Source organism: Neofelis nebulosa, chromosome 6 (assembly GCF_028018385.1).
Source record: "Neofelis nebulosa isolate mNeoNeb1 chromosome 6, mNeoNeb1.pri, whole genome shotgun sequence".
NCBI classification, from domain to species: Eukaryota; Metazoa; Chordata; class Mammalia; order Carnivora; family Felidae; genus Neofelis; species Neofelis nebulosa.
Genome location: NC_080787.1, coordinates 50824506 through 50845568, shown reverse-complemented (window position 1 = coordinate 50845568; position 21063 = coordinate 50824506). Strand labels below are relative to the sequence as shown.

General features: G+C 35.9%; 1 protein-coding gene across 1 annotated transcript; it reads left to right on the top strand.

Moving 5' to 3' along the window:
* The first annotated feature begins 967 nt into the window (after window positions 1-967).
* CRISP2 (cysteine rich secretory protein 2) lies at window positions 968-20765 on the top strand. The gene is made up of 9 exons (XM_058734220.1): window positions 968-1070; window positions 2385-2421; window positions 4080-4150; window positions 9981-10097; window positions 11035-11122; window positions 14975-15120; window positions 15774-15871; window positions 18192-18280; window positions 20217-20765. Exons 3-9 carry the CDS (start codon window positions 4082-4084, stop codon window positions 20342-20344), a joined length of 735 nt encoding a protein of 244 aa, XP_058590203.1. The 5' UTR covers window positions 968-1070; window positions 2385-2421; window positions 4080-4081; the 3' UTR covers window positions 20345-20765.
* Window positions 20766-21063: the final 298 nt, after the last annotated feature.

The following is a 21063-nucleotide window of genomic DNA, read 5'->3' as shown; positions in this document are numbered from 1 at the left end:
TCCTCGCTCCCACCTGCTTGGATGAGTATCTTACTCTCGCTGTCCAAGCAGCGAGCAGCAGCCTCTCTCTGGCTCCGTCCACCTTGCAGGAAGATCTGGGCTCTGGAGCCAGGGTAAGACTTGCAGCAGTCTGGGAAAGGCAATGATCAGGGCCCGGGAGGTGGGGTGAAGACGAGAGAGAAAGATCTGTGGGGTGATGAGTCTTCTGGTCCTCCGCGCCTCTTCTGGGACTCTGGTGGGCACATCGGCTGATCAGTGCAGATGCACGCAGAGTTTCGGTTTTGTTGCATATCTCTGATCCACCGAAGACTTTCAACATGCCTCTTGATGTTTATCCAGTTGGAACTCTTTACCTGTCTTAAAAGATGAATCATTCCATTTACATGAAATGCTCTGATTCATAGCTGAAGCCTGAAGTCATTTGTAAATCAGGCCTTTCATGAGATCAAATTAAGAACTTCAGTTTTTTATTTCTGTTTTGAATGCACTGTTATTAGGAACTATATATTGCAGGCAATTAGAATGATGGCTGTTGACTCTTCTGGACTACATGTCATCTACTGGCTTCCAGGAAAAGACATGAAGACATGTAGGTGTGACCCCAAATCCATGTAGTAAAAGGTTACTCTGCGGGTGACTACTTATAGAAATTATCTTCCAAAGAGTGTATAAGGATTTGGGAATCTGGAAAATATACTGTGATATTCCAAGGAAGTCAGTCAGTCAATAGTTAATCGAACTTGTTTAAGAAGCCCACTTCTTTGCTACTGTTTGAAGGAAATACCAAGATATCAAAATATAATCTGATCTCAGAAGGATTCTTGATGGGTAAGATCAAATAAATTAAAATTACTAATATTAGTAATACTAAACACAGTTAAGCTTTAGGTTTGTGACAGAGATGATTAATACTACTTATTTATGCTTTCCATCTTTATTTTAAATATTGTCTTTTTTCCCCTATTCTTGGATTATGAAACTGAACATCATGCTCTTCCTACAGACACCGTAGAACGATGTCATCCCAGTCTTAAAACACCTGCAAGAAAGGGGACAGTACTTTTCCATTAGTAAGTAGCAAGGGGGAAATGGCAGCCAACTTTTCAGCTCTGTATGAATGTGGATTTTGCCATTGCTTTCATTGATGCAACAAAGATGATTATAGGTTGGGTAAGTGACGGGGAGGGAACAGGAGAGTGGTAGGGAGGAATATGTGGCATCATAGTCTGTTGAATTATGGAATTGTGGATCATCTAATATAATCCCATTGAATGATTGAGCTATATAAAATTACCCAGCTAATGTGTATATGTATCAATGAGCTGATGAGGATGCAACAGTCCAGATGTTAGAACATTTTTTTTAAAGTTACAAGATTCCTAGTAGACCTGGGCCTTGAACATTTGACTCTCCAATGAGATTATGTTGATTTTTTTTCCTATGATACCCAGATGTAAAAACAGATCTTATGACACTTCTAAAATTAGAAATTGAGTCAAACAACATGCATTTATGGAAAGATCTTACAATCTCAGCAAACTATCACACATTGTAGAGGATCATCATAAAAATATTAATAATTTCCATTTACTGAGTATTATATTGCAGACACAATGTTAGGTGCTTTATGTATGTTGTGCCACACCCTTTGCAAACCAAAGCTGTTGATGTGATAGTCCCCATTTTACAGCAGAGAACCTTGATGCTCAGGATTTCTGAGAACTGATGGTTTCTAAAAAAAATTTTTTTTTAACGTTTATTTATTTTTGAGACAGAGAGAGACAGAGCATGAATGGGGGAGGGGCAGAGAGAGAGGGAGACAGAATCGGAAGCAGGCTCCAGGCCCTGAGCCATCAGCCCAGAGCCCCACGCGGGGCTCGAACTCACGGACCATGAGATCGTGACCCGGGCTGAAGTCAGACGCTCAACCGACTGAGCCACCCAGGAGCCCCGAGAACTGATGGTTTCTAAAGACTATGTTTAATAAGCCATAGAAAGTTGCTAATTGGGAATTAAAAGAAAGCTGAGCCACAGAAGTTCAACTGTAAGGTAGGACGCTGGTTACCTTCACAATGATTAACCAGTCACCAGTGGTTATTATAAAAATACTAGGTCAAAAAAGCAGCATCTAAAAGAGGGGACGGGGCTGGTTAGGGAGGGAAGGCATGCTGTATTAACTTGTGTTAAAAGCTGTATGGAAACTAAATAATATCAAGAGCAATGCCAGACAACTAGCAATGAAATTTGAATATATGGGTGTGAAAAATTCTGTTTCAGAAATCTATTCATTTAGGTTTACTTGCACAACCAGAATTTGCTAAAATATAAATAGACGTAACATGTATTGTGCTCTAAGGTTCTCTCCACCTCCCTTCTTTCTACAGATAAAGCAAATACTTCATCCTGCTCTGAGAACCAACAGTAAGTGATAACTCATTTATTTTAATGTGAACATTTATGTGTCAGTCATCTTTGTTTTTCCAGTGGTAAAAATAGTATATTTAATACGTTTATCTATGATTTTCAAAACGTTATGGATAAATTTTTATTAAGAGAATCAAGTTAATTTTACTCTTTACTCATTTTATCAAGTTGAAACCCAAATTAATTCTTTACACTTCAGCTTAAAATAGATAATAGAATTCTCGTGTTTGACTTCGAAACAATTATTCTAGAACCATCTTAACTAGAAGAAATGTAAATATGGCAAATTGCATATATTATATACTTCCATATTGATAATTTTTGCTATGAACATGTATTGTTATGTATTAATACAGGTATTGTTAAAATAGGGATGAGTGCCTCCAGTGTGCTACAAAATGATTGCTTTTCTCAGGTGAAAACAATGTTCCTGTCAATGTGCATTGGCTTTGACCTTACTTGGTTGAAGGTTAATTTCTGAAGTTACTTAAGAACTTACCATTGGCATAGATAAATTAGCCTAATCTTCAATTTCTTCATCTGTAAAATATAGTCATACTCACCAAGGTATGATAGTGAAATTAGACATCAAGTTTTGCATTGCACTGTCAATAAATGTTCATTTCTCTCCTTTTTGTGAGCACATTATTGAGGATAAAGGGAATGCAGGGAACAGGTATCAGTTGTCTACTATTTACCCATCAATAAGTCCTGAGAAGTACCACAGATAAATTGTTCAGAGTTTTCTTTCTCTTCAAGAATTTGGGAGTACCAATCTCACATGAAGAACACAAATCAATGTAGCATTCCCTTAGTTTACAAAGTTAGTAATTTATATGACTAACTGCCAGAAGATCAGTGCTTATTTAAGCTTAGTGGGTTTGTTGCTTTGCCTAAAGGACCAAGAATATTTTTTGACATACTGAGAAAGGACAACATGGGCCACCCAATGTTGAATGCCTTTTAAAAAGTTAGTGAATATATTAAACAACTTTTATACCAAATCATGAGTTCAGCAAATTTGGACAGGCTAGATTTTCAATATATTATTTGTATTTTATTTTTTATACAGGTAAATTTGAGATATAGACAAGTATAAGGAATAAAATCAAAATAATTTCTAATCCCTCTGCTGGGGAAATAACCACTAATAAAGTGTACATTTATTTCTGTATAATAATCTTGGAATCTTGATTAAAGTCATATGTCAATAAAAGAACAAACAGTTCTGGTTTTTATAGAACACCAAGAGATGGTGCACATTGAAAATAAACTTTCCCCAAAGATTGGGATTATTAATCAATACAGTATCAATTAACTCTGAAGAAATCTGGTTTTCCATATTTTTAATGGATTTTAATGGAGCAATAGAGCTGAGCAGAAACATGGGGATATATTCCTAACCTTTATAGGTATACTTCAAGAGCGTCAGACAAGTGTTTCAATTTATTTTTTATTGTCCCTATCAGTGACAAAGTTGATTCCACTATGATTTTGCTTGCACCAGATGAAATCTTGTTACATTTCTCATGAATTTGGGAATTACAGTTCCATTAAATAGCCAAGATCATTACATTGTTTTTTTCCTCATAGTCAGAGGTCTATGTACTACATATTTTAATGCAGAACTTTGCTCTCTTTGATTTACTTTCCAGCAATGGCTGTATTCCCGATAGTGTTGTTTCTGGCTGCTGTGCTGCTTCCATCTTTACCCACAGAAGCAAAGGTAAAGTTAAATTGTAAAATCTTTCTAAAGCTATCCAGGTATCTTTTGGGATGGCTAGGTCCTTTGAGAGTAGAAGGGGCAAGAGTGGACATCACAAAGTACTGATTGGTAGCTCAGATCCCTTAACACAATTATCTAGATGACATTCTAAGGCTGAGCTCTCCAATACAGCAGCCACTAGTCTTATGTGGCTAATGAACACAATGTGGCTTGTCCAAAACAAGATATACTGTAAGTATAAAATACACACTAGATTTTAAAGATGTAGTACTGAAAAAGAAGGAGGAGGAGGAGGAGGGGGAGAAAATATATTCAATAACTAACTTAGATATTCAATACTTGATGGAATTATATTTTAGATAATTAAATAATGTATTAGGTCTAAGGGTTGTTGTAAGAAATAAATGCAAGCTATGTGGCTTAGAACAACAGAAATTTATTCTGTCACAGTTCTGGAGACCAGAAGCTTAAAATTTAGATGTCGGCAGGGCCACACTCCCTCTGGAGGATCGAGACGGAAATCTGTTGTCTGTTTTTCTTTTAGCTTCAGGTGGCTTCCACCAGTCACTGGGATTACTAGGCTTGTGGCTATATCACTTATTCTCTACCTTCCCGTCTCCTTTCTGTGTCTCTTATAAGGGTACTTGTCATTCGATTTAGACCCTACTTGAATAATAATAATCTTGAATAATCCAGGATGATTTAATATTGAGATCCTAAACTTAATTATATCTACAAAGACTCTTATCTAGATAAGGTCACATGGACAGAATCTGGGGATTAGGACGTAGACATACAATTTTTGTAGACTTCTAGTCAACTTATTACAAATAAAATTTATTATTTAAAATAATGTGAATACATTAAAAAACCATACACCACAATAAAGTAGCATTTATTTCCAGGATGCAAGTGTGGTTCAATATTTGCAAAACAATCAATGTGAATCATCATGTGATTAAGAGAAAGGATAAAAAATATACAATAATTTCAATAATTCTAAAAAAAAATTTGACGAAGTACAACATCCTTTTATGACAAAAAGCCTTTGGAAAGTAAGTCTGGAGAGAACACAAGATAATAAAGGCCTTATGTGAAAACTCACAGCAACATCATACTCAATGGTGAAAAAATGAGAGCTTTTCCCCTTAGGTCAGGAATAAGATAAGAATGCCCTCTATCACCACTTTTTATTCCACATAGTAGTGCAAGTCCTCACCACAGAAATTAGACAACATAAAGAAATGAAAGGCATCCAAATTGGTGAGGAAGAAGTAAAACTCTCACTATTTGCACATGACAGAATACTATATATAGAAAACCTGAAAGACTCCACCAAAAAACTACTAGAACTGATAGGTCAATTCAGGAAAGTCACAAGATACAAAATCAATATACAGAAATCTGTTGCATTCCTATACATTAATAATGAAGCATCAGAACGTGAAATTGAAAAAACAATCTCGTTTACAGTTGCACCAAAAACAATAAAATATTTAGGAATAAACTTAGCCAAAGACATGAAAGACCCATACTCTGAAAACTATAAAATGCTGATGAAAGAAATTCAAGAGGACACTAACAAATGGAAAGACATTCCATGCTCATGGGTTGGAAGAACAAATATTATTAAAATGTCTATATTACCCAAAGCAATCCACAGATTTCATGCAAGCCCTATCAAAATATCAACAGCATTTTTCACAGAGCTAGAACAAGGCCCCTAAAATTTGTATAGAACCACAAAAGACCTCAAATAGCCAAGCAATCTTGAAAAAGAAAAGCAAAACTGGAGGTATCACAATTTCAGACTTTAAGTTACATTACAAAGCTGTAGTAATTAAAACAGTATGGCAATGACATAACAATAGACACATTGATCAACAGAACAGAAAACCCAGCAATAAACCCACAACTGATGGTCAATTAATTTTCAACAAAGGAGGAATGAATACACAATGGGAAAAAGACAGTCTCTTCAACAACTGTTGTTGGGAAAACTGGACAGTCACATGAAAAAGTATGAAACTGGACCACTTTCTTTCACCATACACAAAATTATAAACTCGAAATGGATTAAGGACCCAAATGTGACACCTGAAACCATAAAAATACTACAAGAGAGCACAGGAGGTAATGCCTCTGACATCAGCTGTAGGGACACTTTTCTAGATCTGTCTCCTGAGGTAAAGAAAGTAAAAGCAAAAATGAACTATTGGGACTACATCAAAACAAAAAGCTTCTGAACAGTGAAGGAATCAACACAACTAAAAGGCAGCCTAGAGAATGGGAGAAGACATTTGCAAATGACATATCTGATAAAGGGTTAGTATCCAAAATATATAAAGAACTGATACAACTCAACATGCCAAAAACAAATAATCCAGGGGCGCCTGGGTGACTCAGTTGGTTAAGCATCTGACTTCAGCTCAGGTCCTGATCTCACTGTCTTTGAGTTTGAGTCCCACCTCCGGTTCTGTGCTGACAGCTGAGTCTGCTTCAGATTCTGTGTCTCCCTCACTGCCCCTCCCCAACTCACACTCTGTGTCTCTCACACTCAAAAATGAATAAATGTTTAAAACAATTTTTTTAATAATAATCCAATTGAAAATGGACAGAAGAGGAGTGCTTGGGTTGTGCAGTCAGTTAAGTGTCCAACTTTGGCTCAGGGCATGATCTCTCAGTTCGTGGGTTCAAGCCTTGCATCAGGCTCTGTGCTGACAGCTCAAGCCTGGAGCCTGCTTCTGATCCTGCATCTCCTTCTCTCTCTGCCCCTCCCTCATTCATACACAGTTTCTCTCTGTCTCAAAAAATAAGTAAACATTAAAAAAAATTTTTTAAATGGATAGAAGACATGAACAGACATGTCTATAAAAAAGACATACCAATGGTCAACAGACACATGAGAAGATGTTCAACATCACTCATGATCAGAGAAATGCAAATCAAGGCTGCAATGAGATACCACCTGACACCAGTCAGAATGGCTAAAATAAAAAAACACAAGAAACAAGTGTTGGAGAGGTTTTTGAGAAAAAGGAACCCTTGTGTACTGTTGATGTGAATGCAGACTGGTGCAGACACTGTGGAAAACAGTATGGAGGTTTCCAAAAAATTAGAATTACCATGTGACTCAGTAATTTCACTACTGGATATTTACCCATAGAATATGAAAACACTAATTAGAAAATATATATGCACCGCTGCATATATCATTATTTACAATAGTCAAACTATGAAAGCAGCCCAAGTGTCCACTGATAAATGAATGGATAAAGAAGGTGTGGCATATATATATACATATATATACATATATATATATATATATATATGTATATATATATATATTCAGCCATAAAAAAAGTATTAAATTTTACCATTTGCAGTAACAGGGATAGATCTAGGGAGTATAATGCTAAGTGAAATAAGTCAGTCAGAGAAAGACAAATACCATATGATTTCACTCACGTGGAATTTAAGAAACAAAACAAATGAACAAAGGAAAAAAGAGTGAGCAAGCGAGAGAGAGAGAGAGAAACCAAGAAACAGACTCTTAACTATACAGAACAGATGGTTACCAGAGGGGAGGTGGGTGAGGAAATGAGGAAAATAGGTGATGGGAATTAAAGAGTACACTTATTGGGGCAGTTGGGTGGTTTAGTCAGCTAAGCATCTGACGCTTGATTTCAGCTCAGGTCATGATCCCAGTTTGTGAGATAAAGCTCCCCTTTGGGCTCAATGCTGACAATGCAAAACTTGCTTCGAATTCTCTCTCTTCCTCTCTCTCTCTCCCCTCCCCCTGTTTGCATGTTCTAAATAAATAAATAAATAAATAAATAAATAAATAAATAAACAAACATTTAAAGAGTACATTTATCATGGTGAATAAGATATAAATATATATATAAAATAAATTAATATTATCTGCTTCTTATTTTACTTTTTTTTAAATGTGACCACCAAAAAGTTAAAATTACATATTATGCTTGAATTGTTTTTCTAATGGACCCATGGTCTATGATTTAAAAAGTAAATGATAGTCTTCTCCCCACAAGCTCTTTTCTTATTTACTTTTTTAAATTCATATCAGTGTGATCTCAAAAAGAAATTAACAATACCATAACCCTAAATTAACACAACTTCATGTATCACCATGTTTAATTTTTATCATTACTGTATGGTAAAAATATACCAATTTTTTACATTAAAAAAATGTACAACCTCTTGGGGCACCTGGGTGGCTCAGTCGGTTGAGCGTCCAACTTCAGCTCAGGTCATGATCTCACGGTCCGTGAGTTCAAGCCCCACATTGGGCTCTGTGCTGTCAGTTCAGAGCCTGGAGCCTGCTTTGGATTCTGTGTCTCCCTCTTTCTCTGCCCCTCCCCACTCACGCTCTGTCTCTCTCTATCAAAAAATGAATAAACATTAAAAAAAAATTTTTTTAAATGTAAAACCTCTAAAGGTCTTAGTGTTTGTTTTGCTTTGTTATTCATGCTCATAGACTTGGTATGTGAGAGCCCTACTCTTGAACTCAACTCTTACAATTAGAATAAGCTACTTTGAAGAAGTGGTATATATATACAATGAAGTTTTACTCAGCAATCAAAAAGAATGAAATCTTGCCATTTGCAACTACGTGGATAGAACTAGAGGGTATTATGCTAAACAAAATTAGTCATAGAAAGACAAATATCATATGACTTCACTCATATGAGGACTTTAAGACACAGAACAGATGAACACAAGGGAAGGGAAGCAAAAATAATATAAAAACAGGGAGGGAGACAAAACATAAGAGACTTAAATATGGAGAACAAACAGAGGGTTACTGGAGGAGTTATGGGAGGGGGGATAGGCTAAATGGGTAAGGGAAATTAAGGAATCTACCCCTGAAATTATTGTTGCACTATATGCTAACTAACTTGGATGTAAATTAAAAAAAATAAGATATAATAAGCTAATTTGCTTAAATAATCCCAAGAACAAAATCCATCATCCTTTTCAATGATTAGAGGGTATGTGTCCATATAAAGTGTCTATCTCTTGATCAGAAAATCTCTGAATGTGAGAAGCTCTGGTCATTGCTATTTCCCCACCTTTCTTTAACCCTTCTCTTATAAGAGGACATCCAAGGACCACAGAATGCTAGGACTAGAACTCATCAGACCAGAGAATCCTGACACTGCGTCAAAACTCATTTGGCATTCCGTAATACAGATTTTAAGATTCCTTTAAACTCCAAGATGAACCTTGAGCTCCACCCTTATCCTATCTGCTGCAGCCTGATCGAATATGAATGGATGTGTCTTAATGTTCCTATTGTGTGCCTTTGTGGTTATAAAATATTATCACTTATATGTCTATAAAAAGCATAGAGAAGGTGAAGAAAACCATATGGGGCAGAAGGTATGTAAAGAATCTTATTAGTAAACATTTAGTGATTCAAAAGAGCAAAATATATCTCTCTTTTAAATAATTTTGTAAATGAAGACCAGGAAATGACCAGAGATATAACAAAGGATTGGGAAGGACCATAAAGGAGAAAAAGCACATTAAGAGTTCCTTGAAACTAGAAATTGGCGTCTGTGGCCTCAGAGGAGATTTTAAGTTATCATGCCATGAATTTTATTCTCATTCTTGAAGCTTCAAGTTACTTCTTTTCTATTTGTCACAGCTTTGGCTCAGGTCCATTGGCAATTCTTAACAACTACTATGAGCCTGAACAGAATGCTCTTTAAAGTGATCTTTGTTCCTTCAAATTAACTTAGCCCCCACCATACGCAATTTTAACAAGTGTTAAAAAGATAACCTTAATTTTATTTCTCTTTAGGATCCATCCTTTACTGCCTTGTTAACCACTCAAACTCAAATCCAAAAAGAGATTGTAAATAAACATAATGAATTAAGGAAATCAGTTTCTCCACCTGCCAGCAACATGCTGAAGATGGTAAGAAGCAGTGATAAAGCCTAGTGGTATGAATCAGTGGTGGTAAGAGCAGGGAGCTGGTACTGGCATTTCTTAAGAACCTTGTGACTTACAAAGTTTTATGTCTGTTTTGCTATTTAATTTGAACTGCACTATGAGCAAAATAGAAATTAATTTTCCTTTGTAATGGTTAAATGATTTGTCAACATTATAGGGCTTATTAAGTTGGGAAGGGCAAAAACTAGAAGCCAAATCTTCAGACATCAAATGTGAAGCCATTTTGTTCACTATCCACTTTAGTCTAAGATAATGGAGTCCCCTTTCCCTCATATATTTTATTTTTTGTAAGTAATCTCTATGCCCATGTGGGGCTCAAACTCAGGACTCCAAGATCAAGAGTCATATGCTCTACCAACTGAGCCAGCCTGGCACCCCCTAGGAGTCCCCTTTCCTTCAAAATCAGTGCCATTTAGGGTAGATAACAGCCACTTTCCAGGGAATAGTCCAAAAAAGCTAGATATCTCCCATTTGAATGTAATGGGCTATGATTGAAATTGGGAACAATCTAGGCCTATTCATTACTAAGGAAATATAATTCAAGACTTCACATGTTGAGTATTTAGAGTAGCCCCATTACTAAAAATCCTATGTGTGGTTCCTATACAATCATAAATTGCCAGATATTATTTTATGAGATATTTCTCTTAGTAGACACTTCATTTATAAACTTCTTTTCATGTAGAAATTGGCACTGGAGCAGATACACACACACACACACACACACACACACACACACACACACACACACCTAACAAACAGGTCTTCTGATACCACTGACAATTAGATAATATACCTAGGGAAGTTTAAAGTAGTGCAAATCAACCGACCAAGTATGTTATAAAGCATATGCTTCTTTGGAGTTGAATCTCTAAGTGTATTTTTTTCTTGTGACATTTAGGAATGGAACAGAGAAACAGCAGCAAATGCCCAAAAATGGGCAAACAAGTGCACTTTAGAACACAGCAATGCAGAAGACCGAAAAACCAGTACGTAAATGAGCAAATATCTGTTAAATAAGTGAACAAATAAAATAATATTGCAAAATATTATGGAACATCAAATAGAATGGAACATTCTGGGACCTTGTAAGAAGATCTAGTAAATAAATGTTGCTTATACTGCTCTTCTTAAAATCAAAGTGTCTGTATAGAGAGACATCCTTATAAGTACCATTTTGTGCTTTTGATTTTTTACATTATGCAAATAATTTCTTTATTTATTTATTTATTTTTTAATATATGAAATTTACTGTCAAATTGGTTTCCATACAACACCCAGTGCTCATCCAAAAGGTGCCCTCCTCAATACCCATCACCCACCCTGCCCTCCCTCCCACCCCCCATATGCAAATAATTTCTGAAGCAACACTTCATTTGTTCCTCTCAACCAGCTCATGAGTCAACAGTCAACAGTCATCATTTCTCTAACTTTAAAGATTAGGGACATGGGAGAAATGACCTAAGAGCACATTCTGAAGTTGTATAGCCAGGCTTATTGATTTCTAATCCACTGCCCTTTTTGTGATATTGTGTAAGTGTTTGGCATTTTCATATCTCTTCTTTTATATTTATAAAATATACTAAATTGTTATTTTTTCTCTGAATTTTACTCTGAAAATACTTAAAGCTTTTAAAATCATGATGAATACTTTGCATATATTGATTAAGTTTTCAAGTTTTGCTAACTACGTTGTATGGACTGTGGGCTTATTTGCATAGATAATATATTATACTCAAAAACTATACAATATCTTATCAAGGGTTATAAAAACTATGAAAGAAAAATACTTTTATGCATAAATCTTACATAAAATAATTATTTACATTATCAAACATAATACATTTAGGCAACTCAGTTTGAAAGTAATGAATTTTTACCTGTATTTTCATTATAATTATCACTTATATTGTTGATGCTAATCTGTTAAAAATTGTGAAGAGAATGATGGTTTTCAGTAGAAGATGAAAACAAATGGTCTTAATGATGCAAATCTACATGGTTAGAGTCTTAGTTTATTTTTTCCATATTGAAGGTGATAGCCAAGAATATCTTATACTTGCTTTAAGCAGTATGTGGACCTTATATTTCAAGCTACCAAAATGTAAATATTATTTGAGATCTTGAAAAGATAGAGAAGGGGCACCTGGGTGGCTCAGTTGGTTAAGCATCCGACTTCGGCTCAGGTCATGATCTCACAGTTAGTGAGTTCGACCCCCGAGTCAGGCTCTGTGATGACACCTCAGAGCCTGGAGCCTGCTTCGGATTCTGTCTCATTCTCTCTCTGCCCCTCCCCCACTTGTGCTCTGTCTCTCTCTGTCTCTCAAAAATAAGTAAAAATGTAAAAAAAAAATGTAAAAAAAAGAAAAGATAGAGAAAATTTCTGGGCAGCAAGACACTTCTTTCTTTTAATTTTATAATGGTAAGAATACTTAACAAATAGTTAAATGTACTATACAATATTGTTGTCTAGGTAAAATGTTGCATAGAAGAATTTATTCATCTGAAATTATTCATCTTATTTATCTGAAACTTTATGCCCATTGATTGGTGACTTCTCATTTCTCCTTTCCCCCATCCCTGGCTACCACTATTCTACTCTTTGATTCTATGAATTTGACTACTTTAGGTACTTCTTGTAAATGGAATCATGTAGTAGTTGTCTGTCTATGACTGGCTTATTTCAGTTAACATTTTCAAGATTCATCCATATTGTCTCACCCAAATGTAGAATTTCCTTCCTTTGTAAGGATGAGTGACATCCATTGTATGTATATGTGTCTTTTTGTTCATCCATTCATCTGTCCATGGATTTTAGGTTGTTTCCACATGGTGGCTATTGTGAATGGTGCTGCAATGAACATGAGAATGCTAATATCTCTTTAAGAACCTGATTCCAGTTATTTTTGATAAGTACTCAGAAGTGGTATTACTGGATCATTTGGTAATTCTAGTTTTAATTTTTTGAAGAACCCGTGTACTTTTTTCCATAGCACCTATACCATTTTTATTTCCACCAAAAGTGTACACCATTCCGATTTCTCCACATTCTTCACTCATTGTCCTTTCTCCACCCATCATAAACATCCTTACCGATATAAGGTGATATCTCATTATTTTGATTTGCATTTCCCTGATGATTAGCAACATTGAGCACCTTTTCATATACCTGTTGGTCATTTGTATATCTTTGGAGAATGTCTATTCAAATTGTGGTCAGAAAAGATCCATAGTCAATTCCTCAGGCAGGCCCCTGAAAACAAAGGATCTTTGGGCATTCCAGCCAACTCTTTCCCTATCCAGGAAGAGGCTAGAAGCTTGCGATTTTTATCTCCTCACTCTATGCTGAACAAGGAGGGAAGCTATGGCAAATCTTTATTCTCATGAGCCCCACATCTTGTTATGTGAGGTTTGTTAACATTCTCAGAGAGGCAAGTCAGAAGTCAGTCCTTCGAGCAGCATCTGGAAAATTTGTGGCCCTGGATGCCCAGACCAACTCTTTCCCACCTTTGGGAGAAACAGGCTCTGTTTCTGAGAAAGGGAGAGGAGCCATGGCATCTACCAATCCAAACCACCATCTCTATTATCCCCAGGGGGCAAGACTGTGACTGCGCCAAACCTGTCAGAGCTCCAAGAATACCAAGACATATGTCAGTTCTTTGGGCAACCTTGGAGAAATTCAGGCATTAGACACACCAATCAACACTTTGTTTCCCAAGGAGGAAACTGAGAACTATAATTTTTCATATGTTTGCTCTGTGCTGAGCCAGGGAGAGGAGATATGATATCTACCATCCCCAGACACTATCTCCATTCTCCTCCAGGTGGCTAGCCTGTGCCTGACTACCAGAGCTCCAAGACTAACAAGACAGAAGCCACCCATCTGGGAAGTTTTCTTTGGGAAAGGTTGGGTGGCTGGACACATAAACCAATTCTTTCCTTCCCCTGGGAGAAGCCGGGAGACATGGGATTTCTTCCTGATCATATGGCAGGCACTGTGCTGAGGGTAGGCATTCTAGCAAGAGGGTATCCCAATTTCCCTACAGGCTTCAGTGAGTCTGGGCTCATATTTTTCCAGAGTATATAAGCCTTTCCATTAGTTTGGGAATTCTCACAAGGGCAATTTGTTTGGGAATTGTTGCTGAATCAGTGTGTTTGTTAGGGGAAGGAGAATCCGGGCTTCCTATCCTGCCATCTTGCTGATGTCACCCTGCAAGGTTTTTCTTACCAAATCTTCTGAGGAAGATTTGGCCTTATGACATTCTGATTCATTGATTAAGGGAGGATCCAAAAACTTTCAAAACTTCCATTCCCCCCTGATGTCAGTTGCCTCTTAACTGGTGCTCTTAAAATCACTTCTAGATCTTTTTATCCAAGTTCACACAAAATCATAATCATAATCATAATCATAGTCATAATCATTTACTCAGAGTCCAGTATATGAAAAATCTATGGTGAGGGTGAACAAGAAGAGGAAAAGAATAAAAGTTGGTCACTGCTTTTTGCAAATTTACAATACAAAGCTGAGAGCATAGAAGATATTACACATGTGAATTTAGCATGAAAAAGAATGCATTTTTGGCAATCCAGAGGATTTTTAAAGCATACGGTCTTCTCAACCTACTCAAAGTTGTACATGTTGAAGCCAGCCTTAGCATGCTAGATAGATCTGTCTTCTATTCAACTTTATAGCTGATAAGGACAGAAGTCCTTTTATTATGTATTAACAGTTAGCAAGTATAGGCACTATGTTTGAAAGGCAACATCCTTGTGTTCATATAGTTGGTTGCTTTTGCCATTGCATAGTTTATTGCTTCCTCATGAATGATGTTTCTCTTTAGGTACAAAATGTGGTGAGAATCTCTATATGTCAAGTGACCCTGCTTCCTGGTCAAATGCGATCCAAAACTGGTATGAGGAACGCAATAATTTTGTCTATGGTGTAGGACCTAAGAGTTCCAGTTCAGTTGTTGGACATTACACCCAGGTAAGAGAAACAAATGAAAACACTTTTGCCACAAATGCTCTAATATAGAAAGCATCTTTAAATTATGACCAAGCCCTGGGGTGCCAGGTGGCTCAATCAGTTAAGTGTCTGACTCTTGATTTCGGTTCAGGTTCATGAGATCGAGCCCCATGTAGGGCTCTGAGCTGACAGCATGGTGACTGCTTGGGATTCTCTCTCGTCCCTCTGTCTACCCCTTCCCCACTTGTGTATGTTCTCTCTCTCTCTCTCTCTCTCTCTCTCTCTCTCTCTCCCTCAAAATAATTACATAAATTTTAAATTATGACCAAGTCCAATATTTAATTTGGGTAAGAGCCTGACTAGACAGAATAGTCCTAGCATTAGCTGGTACTTCATCTAGAGCTTTTTTCCCCATAGTTTGCAAAACTCTTGGTAAGAAAGCATACTCCATACTTTTTCTAAATTAGGATTGGATAAAATAGTGAATGTATGTTAAAATTTAATATTTTAAGATTTGTGACTTGTTTCAATAATTGAACTAAATATTTCCATAAGGTACTTGGCTACAAACTATAATAGTACCATGTTTTCAGTTTTACATTTGTTATTATTATTTTTTCAATATTTTCTATCTTCTTTAATGTACTCTCCCATATTCCTTTTTGGATTTGTAGCTTGTCTGGTACTCCTCTTTCCACGTTGGATGTGGAATTGCCTATTGTCCCAATCAAGAAAGTTTAAAATACTACTATGTTTGCCAATATTGTCCTGCGTAAGTATATACTTTAGAGTTTAACACAATAATCCTATGTGCAGTTTAATATTTTGAAATTCTTACGGAATAAACAAACGGGGATATAAAACACATTTCAGTAAAGGGAATGAAGGAATTTTTTTTTCATTTTTTAAAATTCATGCATAGTTGATCCACAATGTCATATTAGTTTTAGGTATATAACATAGTGACAAGTCTATACCTTATGCCATGCTCACAAGTGTAGCTATCATCAGTCACCATGCTATTACATGCTATTACGATACAATTGACTATAGTCCCTATGCTGTACCTTCTATCCCCATCACTTATTTATTCCATAACTGGAAGTTCATACCTCCCACTCCTCTTTACCCATTTTACCCATCCCCCACCCCCTTGTACCTATGGTCTGTTTCTGCTTTTTGCTTATTTGCCTGATTCGTTTTTTAGAATCCACATACAAGTGAATCATGTGCTATCTGTCTTTCTCTGTCTAACTTATTTCACTTAGCATAATACTCTCTAGGCCTATCCAAAAGGGATAAATCTTTAGAAATGACTTTTAAGTCATGATACATTCAATTATCAGCGAAGAGACCATATTCTAAATTCCAAGTGTAAAATCTGAAACTCTCTTTCCTTAATGTGACATCTTTTCTCTCAGTGACCTTTCCCTTAGGCTCACAGCTATAATGAGGGAAAGCATGGGTAGTGTGCATTTCTGTAAATTTGATGTCATTAGTTCTCACTAACTTCATACTCTAGAAGGGTGGCAGCTTGATGATTAAGCAAGGGATGGTACTGGACTGGGAAACTGGGAATGGCTGATTGTGATTTCAGGTCTTTCTGCTAAAATGTTCCCACCCCTGCTTATCTAAAACGCTGCCTATGTTATTACCATCACAGATGACTCATTCATTGGCTCTCAAAGGTGTTTTCAAGAGATCTTTAATGTATTTTGGAGTCCAGGAGAGAACATCCTTAATCCTTGTTTTTCAGAAGTTTGCACAAAATCTCCATAATGAACCATTCTTTAAGGTCCTGACTTGCAGCAGGAAATGTGTTCTTTCATCAAAGATTATGTTTGAACTTACCCAGAATAAATTCTGTGGATATACTGAAGATCTAATCTCAGCATATCTGTTAACCCTAATTTCTTTAAATGTTTGAAATTCTTTGCCACCAGGGACAGGAGACCCCTAAAACCAAGCTTCCTTCAGGTTTTATTTTGAGACTGTCGATAACCCAAGTATATAGATCTCCCGTTTGAGAAGTATGACTTCCAATGCCATCTTCCTGCAAGCACCTATGAGGGTTTAGTAGAAAAAATTGAAAAGTTCTTAGGAGAATGCATCCAAATTCACTGTCTGGCTATAAGAGAGGAGGGTCTGACGCCAGGTATCTGAAGTGAGAGCTGGAGTGAATAATGAGGGAAAGCAGGGGTGAGAGCACTTTCGGAACATATTTGTGTCTAGTTCACATTTTTCCAGGGGCTCACACACATTCAGATATATCCTGTGTAGGGCCTGAGATTCAAATGCATGGGCTTGTGTCTTTGTCCCACTTGACACTATTGATATTTGGACTCCCTTGTATTTCAAATGAATTAAATGGCCAATAGGTAATGATCACAAGCGAGTTATAAGTTAGTCACTATAATGTGATTACACTCTGGATATTCATGCTTCTCAAAACTTTTTTTAGTTAACGTTCCCTTTTTAGTAAACATAAAAATCTTTCACATACCGCCTCTAGAAATTCACAAACCTTCTTTTCCTTCCCTGTCTGACAAGCACACACACCTCTAACTACTCAAATTCTAAAAGTAAAATGTATATGTGTGTGTGTGTGTGTGTGTGTGTGTGTGTGTGTGTGAAATTTGGTATTTTATTATGTTTCAAATAAAAATGATATTGTAATATTAAATATTCTTTTCCAAACTATAATCCCTATGTCCCAGAGGCTCTTTTGTCTCTCTTGGGGGATATGCTCTATTCCCTAGCACTCACATTGGGTGTACTGTCTTAACAAATTTGACCATGTCTAGTGGGAGATGAAAAGTGTTGCCACATTGAAATATACTCTGAAAACTTTACACTCCCATTAATGTGATTTAGTTGCTCAGACTGAAAAATTATAGTCAAGGACATGGGTCAATATGTGAAGTATTTTCTTAATTTGAATGTTACTCACTGGGAATTATAATTTTTCAGTTTTGTTAACATACCTAAAAGCATTTAATAGTCATGCATATTTGGTAATTTATACTGCTTTTGGGGAGTATAAACTAAACTGTAAAGTGAAGTTATTTGACATTATGTATTTTAAATTCCAGCGGTAACAATGTGAGTAAAAAGAATACCCCTTACCAGCAAGGAACACCTTGTGCCAGTTGCCCTGGTAACTGTGAGGATGGACTATGCAGTAAGTTTGAAGTGATTACCTTGCTATTATAAGAAACAGTTGATGTTTTATTTTATTTTTATGGGTTAAGAAATCTCCTAAAGGAACCAATTTAAATAGTATCCTTATGCAAAAGACAAATATGTTACTTAACAGACTGTGTTTATGTAAATATTTTACACAGTTTATTTAGTAACCTACACATTACTTGCAGTGAAAATATTACCACATGTAAGATAATGAAAGATCTACCATCAATGTGTTTTTGTGACTATGCAAAGCTCATTAATATTAACTATACATATTTCTGGTAAATAGTTCATTTCCTCAAAGTTAGTATCATTATACCAAAAGTCTTATTTTGAAATGTAAATCTATGGGTGTAAGATCACATTATAGCTCAATCTAGACAGGCAAATGAAATATTTTTGTGTGCTAATGAGTTCATCATGCTGATTTCCTCTTTTTTCTGTAGTATAATTGAAATCACAGTGTTTAACTTAATAATTACTCTCCCTGTGTTTTGATAGTAGTTTACTGCATATTTTTAATGGCAAAATCAAATCTGTATGTAGCACTGACTCATAGACCCACAAAAATATTGTTGCAACAGGAGAGAATTTAAAAAAATATCATATATATGATTTCTAAAGTTGTAATGAAGTAAAAATAGCTGTTAGCTCTTTATAGTTGGGATGCTTGGATTAAAATTATTATGAATAATAGAGTTGAATAAATATCATTTGTTGAGATTTTTACCTTTCAAGTACATTCACCTTTAGTTAGCATTCTTACTGACTGAATTATATAGGTATAATTCATAATATTGATTGTCTTCAAGCTATAAATCAACTAATGAAGAAAAAAGGGTTACATATTACCAACTCTTCTGAATGCTATTTGCTAAGAAGCATGGAATTTATCATGTTATCAATAAGCACTCAACTGAAAGGTTTTAAACAGAAGAGTGACAGGGCCAGAACCTTGTTTTATAAAGAGCTTCCTAACAATAGTATGTAGAAACAATTGGATGGAAGCCAGCTAGAAAAGTGTTGAAAACTATGGGTTAAAAAAAAAAAAAAAAAAGATGTCTTTACTGCATTGCTGACAAAATGAGTGAGAAAATTGGACAGGGATGGAAAACAAGGAATAGAATAGCCAGGGTTTGTTACCTGTCCTGGTTGAATGCTGGTCTGAAGTAGGAAAGATGAAGTTCCGACTGATCCAGTCTCGGCCTAAATTACTGAGTAGTCAGAGAGCCATCTCTCTGAGATTGTGGGAGGGGTACAAGGAGACCATACCCAAGAATTGTCAACCTTGTGAGCAGTATGATGAGTAGCTTGAAATTTGTTGAGTTTGGGGAGAATCCAAGAAATACCAGAAGGAAAGAGTGCATATTATCATTGTTTTGCATCTTTATCTTCCCATAGATACCTGTTTCTCCAGAAAGAAAGCTTTGGGGTCTGAAACAGTGCTATTGAAGAGTATGAAATGAAGGAAATATTCTCTATCAGCATATGTCTTACAAGTAGTCATTAGTCACATGTGACCTTTGAACACTTGAAATGTGGCTAGTAAGATTAAGGGACTAAATTTTTTACTTTAGTTTAGAATAATTTAAATTTCAATAGCTACATGTGACTAGTAGCCCCTATATTAGGCTGCAGGTGTAGAGAGATTTATTTATATTCATATTACTCTTTTGGCTAAGGGAGAAAAGTAGGTCAATTCATTTACAAACATGACCAAATTCAAAATAAAAAAGTGTTAGATTGATCAGTGAGCTTGACTAAGGCACCTGATATGTCCCTTAAGAAAGGAAAAGCCCATCATTGTGTAAGTGATGTTGACTTGTTTTGTCCAGTCTCCTACCCATCTCATGCACTTTGAATGTGTGGATTGTTTTGCTGCTGCTAAGGAATATGATAATGAGGTAAATAATTTGTTTTTGCCACAGCCAATAGTTGCGAGTATGAAGATCTCCTTAGTAACTGTGATTCCTTGAAGACAACAGCCGGCTGTGGACATGAATTGCTTCAGGAAAAGTGCAAGGCTACTTGCCTGTGTGAAAACAAAATTTACTGAGATGCCCAGTGTGCATTGCAAGACTAAGTGAAGAGGGCTGCATCATTTAGTTAATACATATCGCAGGGGATTTTAGGCATGTTAGTTACAAATATGGTTCCACACAGTAGTGCATTTGTTTCTCCTGGATCTTTATAGAAATCTCTTTCATACAGTGATTTACAAAAGCAGCATAGTCTATGATGACAACTTCGGACTTTGATAGCAATTTGGTACTTTAAACTTAATGAATTGAATCAAGTTGAGAATTTTGAAAGTTGTATAATCATAGACTTTTGGTCACTGAAACGGGATCAGAATGGAGAAGTACATTTCTTGAAACATCATGCAAAAAAAAAAAAAAAAAAACTATAACATCATTGCCATTCCTACTACATGAATTTTTACTTGAATAAAGTTTAAATTCAAAGATTGACATGTACCTTTGTCTTATGGCCTCTCCTCTTTAAACAAAAGTAATCACATTTTAGAATAAAAAAATGATCCTTGCACAATATTTTTGAGTATTCATAGTTCACGCCAGCTAGACTCAGCCCAGATAAATGATTATACAGTGCAAAATTTCCAAAATATTTGCCTATAAAATTTTAACAAAAGTGGAAATCAGCTCTGTTCTTACTTATTCTTTGGTATTTTGATCTCCCTACAGGTTTAGTTGATAAGTTAAAAGAAAACATTATCTGAGAGCATATATAAAGATAGCCTTCCAAGAAAAAAAA